General features: G+C 42.0%; 1 protein-coding gene across 1 annotated transcript in view; it reads left to right on the forward strand.

Moving 5' to 3' along the window:
- Positions 1–15,161, forward strand: part of LOC128652466 (multidrug and toxin extrusion protein 2) — a 450,289-nt gene that overhangs the window by 317,558 nt on the left and 117,570 nt on the right. Inside the window, exons 12-13 of the mRNA XM_053705404.1 lie at positions 308–383; positions 11,979–12,048. Coding sequence (XP_053561379.1) covers positions 308–383; positions 11,979–12,048 — 146 coding nt within the window. The remainder of the gene's footprint in view (positions 1–307; positions 384–11,978; positions 12,049–15,161) is intronic.

Below are 15,161 nucleotides of genomic sequence, written 5' to 3' on the forward strand. Positions count from 1 at the left end.
ATTTGTAGTACGGCCAAAAAAGTGTGCGAAACAGCTGTACCTACAAGACTCGTAATAGCAGCGGTAGTGAAAAAGCAGTGTTATCTGCCTTAACGCTGCTTTTTTTACTCATAACGCAAAACTCGTAATCTAGCTGATTATTTGTGATTGTTAGAAAATAAAAAGAATTTGCTTTAACAAAGTATCATTTTTTTTGTATAATCCAGAACATCTGTTCTTGTACTGTTATATGCTAAAACATATGTCATGATTCATAAATCATGCACAAGTTAATGCAAACATTAATGCCAGTCTTCTTGTCTCACAGTGTTTGTTGCTCTACTAACTGCAATCTCTTTGGCTGGACTGAAAGATGTGATTGCTTATATCTTTACATCTGACAGGTTAGTAAAATGGTTTCGCTCTATATATATATATATTTATTTGCTACAATCTGAGAATTGGTTTACTGACCTATGTCACTGGAAAGTAAATACTTACAATTCACACTAAAAGTTATTCACATAATTAATCCAATTTTCTACAAAGATCAGTCCCGCTTAGCAGTTTGCAGATTCATAGGCCTACAAAGCAGTAAGATTGTGTAAGAGTTGTTGAGTACCACCTAATGTTCATCTGTTTATAAATGGAAGAATAATAGCCAGTTAAAGGAAGAAAAATAGCCAGTTAAAGGAACACTAAAGTCACAATTAAAATGTCATGATTCAGATAGAACACACAATTAAAAAAAAAAAAAAAAAAAGACATTCCAATTCACTTCCATTATCAAAATGTTCTTAAAATGATGGTGAATCCACTAAAAATAAACTGGACTTTAATTGATCACTTTGAGAGTAGAGAGCTTAGCACTTTTTTTTTTTTTCCGAGGTGACGTTACCACCTTTAAAGTAATAGCCTTGCTAGTCATCTGACAGTGCTCTGTATGCTAGCACAGCTATTGGTTTAGAGGTGGAAACATCACCTTATTGGTAAAGAGCGCTGTGCCGTGGGCAGCCTGACGCACTGACTTTAATGAGGAGGAGCCGCGGCAAAGACAGATTGAGTTTAGCACTTTATTTTTTTTTTACTAAGTGATCAGTAAAAGTCCAATTTATTTTTAGTGGTAGTAAATCCTAGCTCAGATCTTTTTATAAGCATACTTGCTGCAGCACCAGCTTTTACTGAGCGTGTGCAAGAATTCACAGTATATGCATAAATGCATTTTGTGATTGGCTAACGACAGTCACATGATCCAGGGGGAAAGAAAATTAAACAAATTTTGAAATTTTTCAGAAAAAAAATCATTTGAAATTCAGACAATGCTATTACATTGTCTTTTTTATTATTCTTATTATAAATATGACATTTTACTATTTTTAAATTATCCATTTAAACTTACATGAGAATCAGTTTTTCAAAATTGTTGTATTTGTGGCTTGTTCCACTTAGTCTGCCCTAGTGCCTGTGCATTCAGATAATTCGTTGTGATCCAAATGCGGAAGAAGGTGGCTGTTCGCGGCATTTGGCTATTTTTATGAACCACATTTATTCTTGTGAAAGTAAAACACACTAAGATCTGTACAAATCCAGATCTTTCTGTGTTTCTCTCTCGCAAGAATAAATGTAGGTTCGAAAATAGCCAAATGCTGCAAGTAGCCGCCACCTTCCACATTCGGATCATAACGAATTATCCAAATGCACAGGCCTACTCTGCACCCTGCATCTGTATGAGTTTTGTAGTTCTCCTCTTCCAGACCCAAATTGAGGTTGCCTGAGTGTCAGTTACATAAACTTCATATTAACTTGTGACTCCTGGAGTAAACGTTGGGGGGGAAGGCAATGTGTAAATTTGAAGGATACTTTGAGGACCATATTTTGAGTGTTATAAGTAGTGTTCCATCTAGCTAAGTGTGAGGAACCACATTTGCTGCTTTTTGTTTTTTTAATTGCCAAACTCCAGCCACTACTTTCATTAATTAGAGGAGCCAGCCTGGGCTTTTTACTGGTGTAGACAAGGCTTGCCACTATCCATTTGCATTATCTTATCACTTCTACTGAGGCCAATTAGTAACATATGTATGGGAGATCAATTCTGCAATGTATAATACAGGTAATTAAACATTTTATATTACACTAAAGGGACACTAAAGTCAAATTTAAACTTTTGTGATTCATAAAAAGCATGCAGTTATAAGAGAATTTTAAATTTACTTCTATTATCAAATTTTGCTCAGTTTCTGAGGAACCGGCTCCTACTGAACATGTGTATATGTATACTGTTCTGTGATTGGCTACTCACTTTCACCTGGGGGGCTGACAAACGGGGACAAAAAATTTAATTTGTCAGATTAAAAATCTACGTAAGTGCTATTACATTGTCTTTCTATTATGCACTCTTTAACTACTTGCGCTATATGGATGTAGGCACTACATCATGCAGTACTTTGTCCAGCGTACAGTGTTCTGTAAGTACCTACGTCCAGTGCAGGTTGAAGCTACATCTAGGGGCAGAAGGCACTGAGGGTAATGCCTACACTACAGCAAATATTAACCTTACAATATAACTGACAGCCCCTTCACTGACAGGAATTTCAGAAGCAGCTGCTATTTTCATGATTCAGATACAATTTAATAAAACAAACAAAAAAAACTTTCCAATTTGTGTCTATTATCAAATTTGTTTTGTTTTTTTGTATCCTTTGTTGAAGGAGAAGCATTGCACTACTGGGAGCTAGCTGACCACACCAGACAAGCCACCAATCAGTAGCTAGCTCCCAGTATTGTTTTGCTGCTCCTGAGCTTACTTAGGTATTTTCAATAAAGGATAGAAAGAGAATGAAGCAAATGAGATACTAGAAGTAAATTGGAAAGTGTGTTTAATCAAACCCCTCTCTTTCAGTTTTTAGTATCTCTGCCTATGTAAGATCTAATTTCTTTGGTGACTGCATTTTTGGTATCCTGTATAAGCTGCCCCACTCATATCACCTGTTTTCTCCAACTATGGATGTGTGATGCAGTTCACCCCAATACTATCCACTCATTGTATGCATAGATCTACCATAAAGTATACTACATAACCTGGTATATTTGCCTTATTGTATTTCTTTTACAAGATACGATGAGACAACGGATTTCATCCTTACTTGTGGGATATCGCCTCCTGGTCAGCAGGAGGAGGCAAAGAGCACCACAGCAGAGCTGTATATATAGCTCTACCCTTCCCTCCCATTCCAGTCATTCTCTTTGCCTGTGTTAGTGATAGGAAGAGGTAAAGTGAGGTGTTAGTTTTTAGATTCTTCAATCAAGAGTTTATTATTTTTAAAGTGGTGCCGCTGAGTGCTACTTTGTGCTAGGGTGTAGCCTAGACCAGATCAGTCTCTTCAGTAAAGAGAGAAGCATTTGGTGGCTTTAAAGCAATGGGAACTTGTGGGACATAATTCTCACTGCGCCTCCCATACTGTGATGCTACCCTTTCGGTGATGGCCTAAGCTGCATTTAACTCAGGCTTCATCTTTTTGCAGGACTACAGGAGGGACCCAATGGACCTCTGAACCCTGTTGTGGCTGTCATGTTGTCGGGCAGCATAAAAGGTAAGTGCAGACTTTATTTCTCTACGGGACAGTGGGGTGTTCTGCACTTCTAGGGGACTCCGGAGCTCTGTCTGTGAAGAGCTTTTTTCCCTGGCGACTGTTAGTGAATGGGCCATACTTGTAGGGGCTCCTCACAAGGGGAGAGGGCACCGTCAGTGACAGTGGCTTCATTACAGGGAGAACTCCCTCAGTAGCAAGCAGCCATTGCAGTCCAGTTCAGTACAACTGTTACATAAATTGTAAGTGGCCCACTGATTAAGAAAACTGCCGTGTGTGTTTCTTCTCTCGCACTGGTGTTAAGAACTACTGTGCGGATACTCGACTTATGGTTTGATATTTTCTCCCGATGTCAATAATGGCGACCGGGAGTTCGAGTTAGGTGACGCCCACGATGGGCGGAGTGGTATACTTTCCCCTATACAAGGCACATTCAATTGGAGTGCCAGGGGATGAAATGCAGGTACGCCCATGATGGGCGGAGTTGTCTTCCCGCCGCAGGATGGGCTCTTTCCCCTTTACAGGCACATTCAATCTGAGTGCCGGGGGATGAAGTGCGGGTACGCAGACGATGGGCGGAGTTATCTTACATCCGTTGGATGGGCTCTTTCTCCCTTTCTAGGCACTTTCAATCAGGTGTGCCGGGGGATGAGGTGCAGGTACGCCCACGAAGGGCGGAGCTCTGTAGTGGCGATCTCCCTCATTTCAGTTACGCACTTAACAACTTTAGATTCAGAGTGTAATTGAGCCGGAGGGAGAGGTTGGGCTGCTAGTGTTCACACACATTTTAATACTGTCAAGTCTGTCTGTTATACTTTTCTCCAGTACAATGGGAGGAAAGTTTTCAGGAATGTGTTCTGCTGTTCTGATGCCCTTTTTCTAATAAAAATTTCGGTCTTCCTAACGAACTTTGGTCGCTTAGTCACCTCAGTATATTAGCCGAGGTCCAGTAGACCAGGAAGGTAGTTGCTCTAATCCGTGCATACATATTAATGAAGTGCCAGTTAGCAACTTATGAGACAGCACGCACATAAAAAAGTGATGTGGTTTTTATCATTTAAAGGAACAGTAGCTATAGTTTTGCTTTATGAAGGCTAACCTATGTTATGGTTATCATAATATTTTCAGCTTTCTTGATTTCGCTCATCCTTTGTGTCTGAGGATGTTATATACGGTACTTTAATATTTAAAGAAACAGTACCGCTTTTTGAGTGTCAAATTGATCCCCTTCTACAGCTTTTGCTCTTCGGGGTCTATTGACTCCGGTTAATCCATACCACTTTTCTTCTCACTATTGTGGATCTAGGATCTTTAGGGCCGCATGTAGTACTCTGCTGTTCCTTTTATATTTCATATGGAATTATGGCACATGACATCGCCTGGTTCATGTTTTTAGCGATATGTATTAACAGCAATGTTAATGTCTTAATTGGATTGTTTTCTGCACATCAGAAATAAGAAGTTTATTTAAAAAAAAAAAATTAGGTGTTTTCCACCTTTTTCTTAGACCTTCTCTTCTTAAAGATATTACTATTGGGGAGTATGTTGACAATGTTCATTTTACCACATTCCTACAGTATCCACAACATATTTGGGCCCACATGGTGTACTTTGTTAGTTTGGGGACTTGCAAGCTGGTGTGTTTGTATGTTCAATTCCCACATGCTATTGCAGTGTCATTTTTTCTTGCATTCTGTGTTTTATTCACAGGTGGAGGACTCCGACTATTTTCTAGTATGGAGAGTCAATTAAAAAAAAAAAAAGTCAAGCCTTGATACTTCCTAAGGAGGTAGTTGCTTCTTTCAAAGATTCAGAAAGGGTTTCCAACCTCTTTCTGCTGTGTACTTTCTTGGCGTCGCTAGAGCTGTACTTTTTCAGTTGGAAAGTCCTATGGATAACTCCAGGATAGGATTAAAACTTATGAGTTTGCTAATTTTGGCTTCTCTGCAGATCGCTAAATTTTGCTGCCTTTCAAAATTTTAAGGGAACCCCCCTTTCTCTTCTTCTAAACTGGAAGGCATCTATTTGCAAACCAAAGCCTTCTGCTGCTCCCAAATCAGCATGAAGGATTGGTCCCCGGTCCGGGGTCAGATCTGGTAGGGGGCAGATTGTCTTTCTTCATCCATGCTTGGATACGAGATGTTCAGGATCCCTGGGCGTTAGAAATAGTGTCTCAGGGATACCAGCTGGAATTCAGAAATTCTTTCCCTAGAGGAAGGTTTCTTCTTTCTCGATTGTCTGTAGACCAGATAAAGAGAGAGGCGTTCTTACACTGTGTAAGAGACCTCTCCTCCATAGGAGTAATTTGTCCCGTTCCGATTCCGGAACAGGGATAGGGATTTTATTCAAATTTGTTTATAGTTCCCAAAAATGTGGGACTTTTTAGACATATTTTAGATCTCAAGAGTCTAAACAAGTTTCTCAGAGTTCCATCTTTCAAGATGGAAGCTATTTGTACCATTCTTCCATTGATCCAGGAGGGTCAATTTATGACTACTGTGAATTTAAAGGATGCATATCTTCATGTTCCTATCCACAGGGATCATCACAAGTTCCTGAGGTTTGTCTTCCGGACAGACATTTTCAGTTCGTGGCTCTGCCTTTCGGTCTGGCCTCGGCACCCAGATTTTTCACAAAGGTTCTGGGGTCTCTGTTGGCATTTCTAAGCCCACAGGGTATTGCGGTGGTGCCTTATCTGGACAATATTATGATCCAATCGTCATCTTATCAGCTAACAAAGTCTCATACCGACATTGTTCTGTCCTTTCTAAGGACTCACGGGTGGAAGGTGAATCTGGAAAAGAGTTCACTAGTTCCACAGACAAGGGTTCCTTTCTTGGGAACTCTAATCGACTCTATCCATGAAGATCTTTTTGACGGAAGTCAGAAAGTTAAAGATTCTGAATACATGCCGAACCCTTCAGTCCAATCCTCGGCCGTCAGTGGCTCAGTGCATGGAGGCAATTGGATTCATGGTAGCAGCAATGGACATCATTCTGTTTGCTCGTTTTCATCTCAGACCTCTGCAACTGAGCATGCTCAGGCAGTGGAATGGAGATTATACAAATTTGTCTCCTCAAATAGATCTAGATCAGGAGACAAGGGACTCTCTTCTATGGTGGTTGTCGCTGGATCATCTGTCCCAGGGGACATGCTTCCGCAGACCCTCATGGGTGATAGTGACAACGGATGCCAGCCTGATGGGATGGGGAGCAGTCTGGAACTCCCTGAGGGCTCAGGGTGTATGGACTCGATCGGAGTCTCTATTTCCCATCAATATCCTAGAGTTGAGAGCAATATTCAATGCGCTTCAGGCTTGGTCTCAGTTGGCTTCGACCAAATTCATCAGATTCCAGTCGGACAACATTACACCTGTAGCTTACATCATTCATCAGGGAGGAACAAGGAGTTCCTTAGCGCTGACAGAAGTAACCAAGATAATTCAGTGGGCGGAGGCTCACTCTTGTTATCTGTCTGCAATCCACATCCCAGGTGTGGAAAACTGGGAGGCGGATTTTCTGGGCAGACAGACGTTTCATCCGGGGGAATGGGAACTCCATCCGGAGGTTTTTTCCAACCTGATTCTCAGATGGGGCAGGCCGGAGTTGGATCTCAGGGCATCTCGTCAGAATGCCAAGCTTCCGAGATACGTGTCCAGGTCCAGGGATCCCCAGGCCATGCTGATAGATGCCTTGGCAGTGCCTTGGTCATTCAGCCTAGTTTATGTGTTCCCTCCATTTGTTCTCCTTCCCCGGGTGATTGCTTGAGTCAAACAGCAGAGGGTTTCGGTGATCCTCATCGCTCCTGCGTGGCCTCGCAGGACTTGGTATGCCAATCTGGTGGACATTGTGACGGACCCTTCGGTCAGGACTGAAAGCGTTAACTTTATTTTCTAAATACAAGTTGCTGGCTCCAGCCATAATTTAGTTAGTGATAAGAATTCCATTGTTTAATCACCTCCAGAGTCAGACTGTTGGTGATAAGGACTCCATTGTGTCTTATGTTTAACTTGCTATCTGCCTAAGTAAAGTAATGTATTCTATTGTATCATGTCAAAGGGCGTGTTCCCTCCATGTAATGTACAACAGTCTTTCAACCCCCCCCCATCTGGGGTCAAACCTGTATAAATACTAGGCATCTAGCCTTTAATAAATGTCATTCTGTTTTAAACCTGAAAACTGGCTGGGTTGTGAATTGCTGATTCCCTATGCAGGACATTGTTCATCTGGTGTTAACCCTTGGTATCCTGTTGGTACCGTAACAATTGGTGGCAAGCGACGGAATGAACCTTATCGCCCAGAAGAGCAACTACACAAGCCAGTAACCTCAGGAAGAGGGGGATTATTACAATACTGACTAAGATGGAAAGAGTACCAGGGACAGAAGGAACCAATGGGCCCAGCATAGCAGACAGAACCCCTGAAGAAGCAAGCTTTGATCGGGCGGTTAAAATAAGACTGGCACATTATGGCCCCAACCCATCTGCGGAAATTATCGACCGGGTCATAGCAGCTGTGGAGGCCAACCTACTTCGCCAAAGTGGCGCTGCAGCAGCCCAAGTCACAGCAACCTGAGTGGAAAAGGGAAAAGTAAATTTTGCAGCTTTTAAAAACTTCCTGGAAACAGAAGGAGAGATTGATGGGTACCTTGCGGATTTTGAGAGGCAATGTGCACTACACAAGGTACCCGCAGAGGACTGGGTCACGATATTGTCCGGAAAATTATCCGGCCGGGCCAGTGAGGCTTTTCGGGCCATTCCAGATGAGGAAGTCGGGGATTATAATACTGTAAAAGAGGCTCTGCTCTCCAGGTATGCGGTTACACCGGAGGCATACCGGAGACGGTTCAGAGACACTGTTAAATTGGCTGGTGATTCCTACGTTGAGTGGACATGTAAGGTGCACCGCACAGCATCTCATTGGATGGCGGGGTGCCAAGCAGTATCTGGGGAAGAGGTGCTGCAGCTATTCCTGTTGGAACATTGCTCTGACAAGTTATCAGCAGGAGTTAGAGAGTAGGTTCGGGACCGTAAACCCTCCACCCTGCATGAAGCTGCTCGCCTGGCAGATGAGTATACGGATGCCCGCAAACTGGACACTGCTACCACTAAGCCCCCTGTTAGAGTGGAGTACAGACCCCCAGTCACCCCAGCTGCTGCCAGTTACCAAACCCCGGCGCACCGCTATACCACACGGCCTCCGGCCATGAACTACCCTCAGAGAGCCCGGTTCAATTCACGGGGCTACTCACAGCCTATTCGGTGCTTTGGATGTAAGCAACTAGGGCACAAAAGACCAGAGTGTCCCCTAAATGCAGCGAACCAAGCACAGTCCTGGAGAAGACCCGCCGGCGGAATCACACGTAACCCTCAGCCTGCGGCCCGCTACGTAGAGGCGCAAGTATGCTGGGGCATCCTACATGAGGCAGACCTTGTGCAAGCTGCCCACCGGAATAACCGGCAACTGGTTAAAGTGAATGGGAAGGAGGTCAGTGGTCTACGGGATACTGGTGCTACCATGACCTTGCTTCGAAAGAACTTGGTGTCTGAGAAACAGTACACTGGAGACACTGTGGCTGTGAGGGTAGCAGGGGGCACTGTGTTCCGCCTACCTGTTGCCAGGGTACATTTGGATTGGGGAGGGGGCGCTAGACCTGTGAATGTGGGGGTCATGAAGGATTTACCCGCTGATGTTCTCCTTGGAAATAACTTGGCCCCCCTTGTTTCTGCCTACGCTCCTATGGGTCCCGCTGATGTTAACCCTGTGACTACCCGTGCCCAGATCCATGCAGCAGAGACTGACCCACCTGCTGCTAAGCCCCAGGACGCTGAGCTCAGTAAATCTCTATCCGCTATTGATACGTGGAAGTCCCGTTACAATGCGCTGATGAAGGAGAAGAGTCACGTAGAGGATGAAATGGTCACGTTAAATAATCATGTAACAGTGCTAGCGGGAGAGAAGAGGAGTGCAGAGGAAAAAGCACGTTTAGAACGTGAATCTCTGCTAGACAAGCTGCACCGACAGACTGCATAAAACACCAGTGTGAGAGTGGAACATGAAACATTAAAGACAAACTTAGCGACACTGGAGGAGAAGCTGACGCTGGCTCATAGTGAGGTGCAGCAATTCAAGGGCACCCTATGTCAGTATGAAGGGATTGTGGATACCTATAAACAGCAGGTACAGAAAACTCGTAAAGAAGCTGATGGGATTTTGAAGGACTGTTTAGCCCTAGTCTGGGCACTGAGGAAGTTGAACCCTTGTTTGTAAGGACAGGAAGTCTCTCTCATAACGGGAATACAGATGGATTGTCTTGGCAAACTGACATGCCTACCACCTCCTAGTCCGGTCATCCCCAGGTTGACCCGCCAAAGGGTCAAGCCGGGTCTGCCAGAGTATTCCACAAGGGGGGAGCTATGTGACGGACCCTTCGGTCAGGACTGAAAGCGTTAACTTTATTTTCTAAATACAAGTTGCTGGCTCCAGCCATAATTTAGTTAGTGATAAGAATTCCATTGTTTAATCACCTCCAGAGTCAAACTGTTGGTGATAAGGACTCCATTGTGTCTTATGTTTAACTTGCTATCTGCCTAAGTAAAGTAATGTATTCTATTGTATCATGTCAAAGGGCGTGTTCCCTCCATGTAATGTACAACAGTCTTTCAACCCCCACCATCTGGGGTCAAACCTGTATAAATACTAGGCATCTAGCCTTTAATAAATGTCATTCTGTTTTAAACCTGAAAACTGGCTGGGATGTGAATTGCTGATTCCCTATGCAGGACATTGTTCATCTGGTGTTAACCCTTGGTATCCTGTTGGTACCGTAACAGACATGTCAACTCAGCCACCATGGAAGCTTCCATTGAGGAAAGACCTTCTCATTCAGGGACCCTTCCATCATCCGAATCTAATTTCTCTGCAGCTCACTGCTTGGAGTTGAATGCTTGATTTTATCTAAGCGGGGGTTCTCTGATTCGGTCATTGATACCTTGATTCAGGTACGTAAGCCTGTTACTAGAAAGATTTCCTATAAGATATGGCGTAAATATCTTTATTGGTGCGAATCCAAGGGCTACTCATGGAGTAGGGTTAGGATTCCCAGGATTTTGTCTTTTCTCCAAGAAAGATTGGAGAAAGGGTTGTCAGCAAGTTCCTTAAAGGGACAGATTTCTGCTTTGTCTATTTTGCTACACAAACGTCTGGCAGATGTTCTAGATGTTCAATCTTTTTGTCAGGCTCTGACTAGAATCAGGCCTGTGTTTAGACCGATTGCTCCTCCTTGGAGTTTGAAATTAGTTCTTAATGTTCTTCAAGGGGTTCCGTTTGAACCTATGCATTCCATAGATATTAAGTTGTTATCTTGGAAAGTTTTATTTTTGGTTGCTATTTCTTCTGCTTGCAGAGTTTCTGAGCTTTCGGCATTCCAATGTGATTCTCCTTATTTTATTTTACATTCTGATAAGGTGGTGTTACGCACCAAACCTGGTTTCCTTCCTAAGGTTTTTTCTAATAAGAATATTAATCAGGAAATTGTTGTTCCTTCCTTGTGTCCTAATCCTTCTTCTAAGAAGGAGCAGCTGTTACATAATTTGGACGTGGTCCGTGCTTTCAAGTTTTATTTACATGCCACTAGGGATTTTCGTCAATCTTCTTCCCTGTTTATTGTGTTTTCTGGGAAGCGTAGGGGTCAGAAAGCTTCAGCTCCCTCTATTTCATTTTGGCTGAAGAGTATTATTCGGTTTGCATATGAGACTGCGAGACAGCAGCCTCCTGCACAGATTACGGCTCATTCCACTAGAGCTGTGGCTTCCTCATGGGCATTCAAAAATGATGCTTCTGTTGAACAGCTTTGCAAAGCTGCAACTTGATTGTCTCTTCACACTTTTTACAAATTTTACAAATTCAATACTTTTGCCTTGTCTGAGGCTGTTTTTGGGAGGAAAGTTCTTCAAGCAGTGGTGCCTTCCATTTAGGTTCCCTGCCTTGTCCCTCCCGTTTCATCCGTGTACTATAGCTTTGGTATTGTATCCCACAAGTAAGGATGAAATCCATGGACTCATCGTATCTTGTTAAAGAAAAGGAAATTTATTCTTACCTGATAAATTTGTTTCTTTTACGATACGATGAGTCCACGGCCCACCCTGTTTTTATGAGACAGGTCTTTATTTTTGTTAAACTTCAGTCACCTCTGCACCTTGGCTTTTCCTTTCTCTTCCTAACTTCGGTCGAAAGACTGGAGTGGGAGGAAAGGGAGGAGCTATATATACAGCTCTGCTGTGGTGCTCTTTGCCTCCTCCTGCTGACCAGGAGGCGATATCCCACAAGTAAGGATGAAATCTGTGGACTCATCGTATCGTAAAAGAAACAAATTTATCAGGTAAGAATAAATTTCCTTTTTTTATTTTTACAGAGAGATCATTGTCCTGGTTGCACAACTTATGCTTATCTTTGCTCCCTTTCATATGTTTGATGCCTTAGCTGTAAGTATTACTTTTGGAATTTGAATTCACAAAAAATGGATGTTAAAGGAACTATTTATTTTTGGGAATTAGATTCAAATTATATAAATTTGACTGTGCGCAAATAACACAAGACCGCTCTAATTCCTACTTTTATGATAGAACCCCAGAAGTCTTTTTCCATCCCCCCACACAATATTTCTCTTATTATTCTAAACCACAAACATCTGTGCCGGATATTTATTTAGGTCTTTTTTTTTCTATTTTCACAAGGTAAACTTTTTGTGTGTGGCTGAAAATATTTGTTTTAAAAGGTCTAAAATCTGCATATTTTCAGCAACAATTATTTATATCTTTGCAATAAAGGGGACACATCTTTCCTGGTATTGAATAAATGTCCAACTGTGTATAAAGAAGACAATGTTAGTTAAAGGGACATGAAACCCCCAAAAAATTCTTTCATGATTCTGGTAGAGAATACAATTTTACACAACTTCTAATTTGCTTCTATTACAGGGAGTGCAGAATTATTAGGCAAATGAGTATTTTGACCACATCATCCTCTTTATGCATGTTGTCTTACTCCAAGCTGTATAGGCTCGAAAGCCTACTACCAATTAAGCATATTAGGTGATGTGCATCTCTGTAATGAGAAGGGGTGTGGTCTAATGACATCAACACCCTATATCAGGTGTGCATAATTATTAGGCAACTTCCTTTCCTTTGGCAAAATGGGTCAAAAGAAGGACTTGACAGGCTCAGAAAAGTAAAAAATAGTGAGATATCTTGCAGAAGGATGCAGCACTCTTAAAATTGCAAAGCTTCTGAAGCGTGATCATCGAACAATCAAGCGTTTCATTCAAAATAGTCAACAGGGTCGCAAGAAGCGTGTGGAAAAACCAAGGCGCAAAATAACTGCCCATGAACTGAGAAAAGTCAAGCGTGCAGCTGCCAAGATGCCACTTGCCACCAGTTTGGCCATATTTCAGAGCTGCAACATCACTGGAGTGCCCAAAAGCACAAGGTGTGCAATACTCAGAGACATGGCCAAGGTAAGAAAGGCTGAAAGACGACCACCACTGAACAAGACACACAAGCTGAAACGTCAAGACTGGGCCAAGAAATATCTCAAGACTGATTTTTCTAAGGTTTTATGGACTGATGAAATGAGAGTGAGTCTTGATGGGCCAGATGGATGGGCCGTGGCTGGATTGGTAAAGGGCAGAGAGCTCCAGTCCGACTCAGACGCCAGCAAGGTGGAGATGGAGTACTGGTTTGGGCTGGTATCATCAACGATGAGCTTGTGGGGCCTTTTCGGGTTGAGGATGGAGTCAAGCTCAACTCCCAGTCCTACTGCCAGTTTCTGGAAGACACCTTCTTCAAGCAGTGGTACAGGAAGAAGTCTGCATCCTTCAAGAAAAACATGATTTTCATGCAGGACAATGCTCCATCACACGCGTCCAAGTACTCCACAGCGTGGCTGGCAAGAAAGGGTATAAACGAAGAAAATCTAATGACATGGCCTCCTTGTTCACCTGATCTGAACCCCATTGAGAACCTGTGGTCCATCATCAAATGTGAGATTTACAAGGAGGGAAAACAGTACACCTCTCTGAACAGTGTCTGGGAGGCTGTGGTTGCTGCTGCACGCAATGTTGATGGTGAACAGATCAAAACACTGACAGAATCCATGGATGGCAGGCTTTTGAGTGTCCTTGCAAAGAAAGGTGGCTATATTGGTCACTGATTTGTTTTTGTTTTGTTTTTGAATGTCAGAAATGTATATTTGTGAATGTTGAGATGTTATATTGGTTTCACTGGTAAAAATAAATAATTGAAATGGGTATATATTTGTTTTTTGTTAAGTTGCCTAATAATTATGCACAGTAATAGTCACCTGCACACACAGATATCCCCCTAAAATAGCTATAACTAAAAACAAACTAAAAACTACTTCCAAAACTATTCAGCTTTGATATTAATGAGTTTTTTGGGTTCATTGAGAACATGGTTGTTGTTCAATAATAAAATTAATCCTCAAAAATACAACTTGCCTAATAATTCTGCACTCCCTGTATATAATTTGTTTTATTCTCTTGGTATCATTTGTTGAAGGAGCACTACTGGTTTCTAACTGAGCACATGGGGGAGCCAATGACAATCAGTTTGTGTGTGTATATGTATATATGTATGTGTGTGTTTATGTGTATATATATATATATGTGTGTGTGTATATTACAGCCACCAATCGGAGCTAGAACCTAGGTTCTTTGCTGCTCCTGAGCTTTTCTAGATCAACATTTCAGCAAAGGATAACAAGAGAAAGAAGCAAATTTAAATAATAAAAGTAAATTAGAAAGTTGTTTAAAATTGTATGCTCTATATGAATCGTGATAGAAAATGTTTTGGTTTCATGTCCCTTTAAGCCATATAGAAGGCTACTAAGCTGACATGGCCTTACATTGTATTTGTAATGGATAATTGGTTGCAGACACTGGCAGTACCATAACATCTTTAAGGGAAGGTAATTATTATTAATCACACAGTAAGAATGTTTGTATGAATAAGGGGTAAATGTAAGTTGAAGGCCTTACTGACACTTGTAATACAAGGCCGATTTTTATAGCTGCACTACTGGCAGCCCCTTTGAAACTAAGCAGATCACACTCTCCCATGTTTGATACAGCTGCCCAAGGCTGGCATGTGCACCATTTTTAATAGTACCCAGCAACTTGAGCAGAGATACAGAAGCTCACTTTGCTTAGTTAAAAAAAAAAAAAAAAGATTAGGCATATTGGTCAGCAATTAAAAGGGAAAAGGATTTTGATCTACCTTTTTAATTTGGTCATTTTTTTTTTTGAGGTTAACTGTACAAAGACATTACAGGCAAAGTTCAAAACATTGGATGAGTACACAATCAATGCATCAGTCTTACGAGGAACAACTGACATTCACAAACTAGCTAGAGAAGAATATATGCATATACAGAGATTCTATTTCCTTTTTGCTAAATAGATGTCTGAGAAGAATGATAGCATAGATGGATAGTATGCAACCCATGAATTAATCCATATTGGAAGCCAATAGAGTTTGCCACAAGAATTGTGCGTTCACTATATGATTAAACTATATAC

This window comes from Bombina bombina, chromosome 3 (genome assembly GCF_027579735.1).
Source record: "Bombina bombina isolate aBomBom1 chromosome 3, aBomBom1.pri, whole genome shotgun sequence".
In the NCBI taxonomy this organism is placed as follows: Eukaryota; Metazoa; Chordata; class Amphibia; order Anura; family Bombinatoridae; genus Bombina; species Bombina bombina.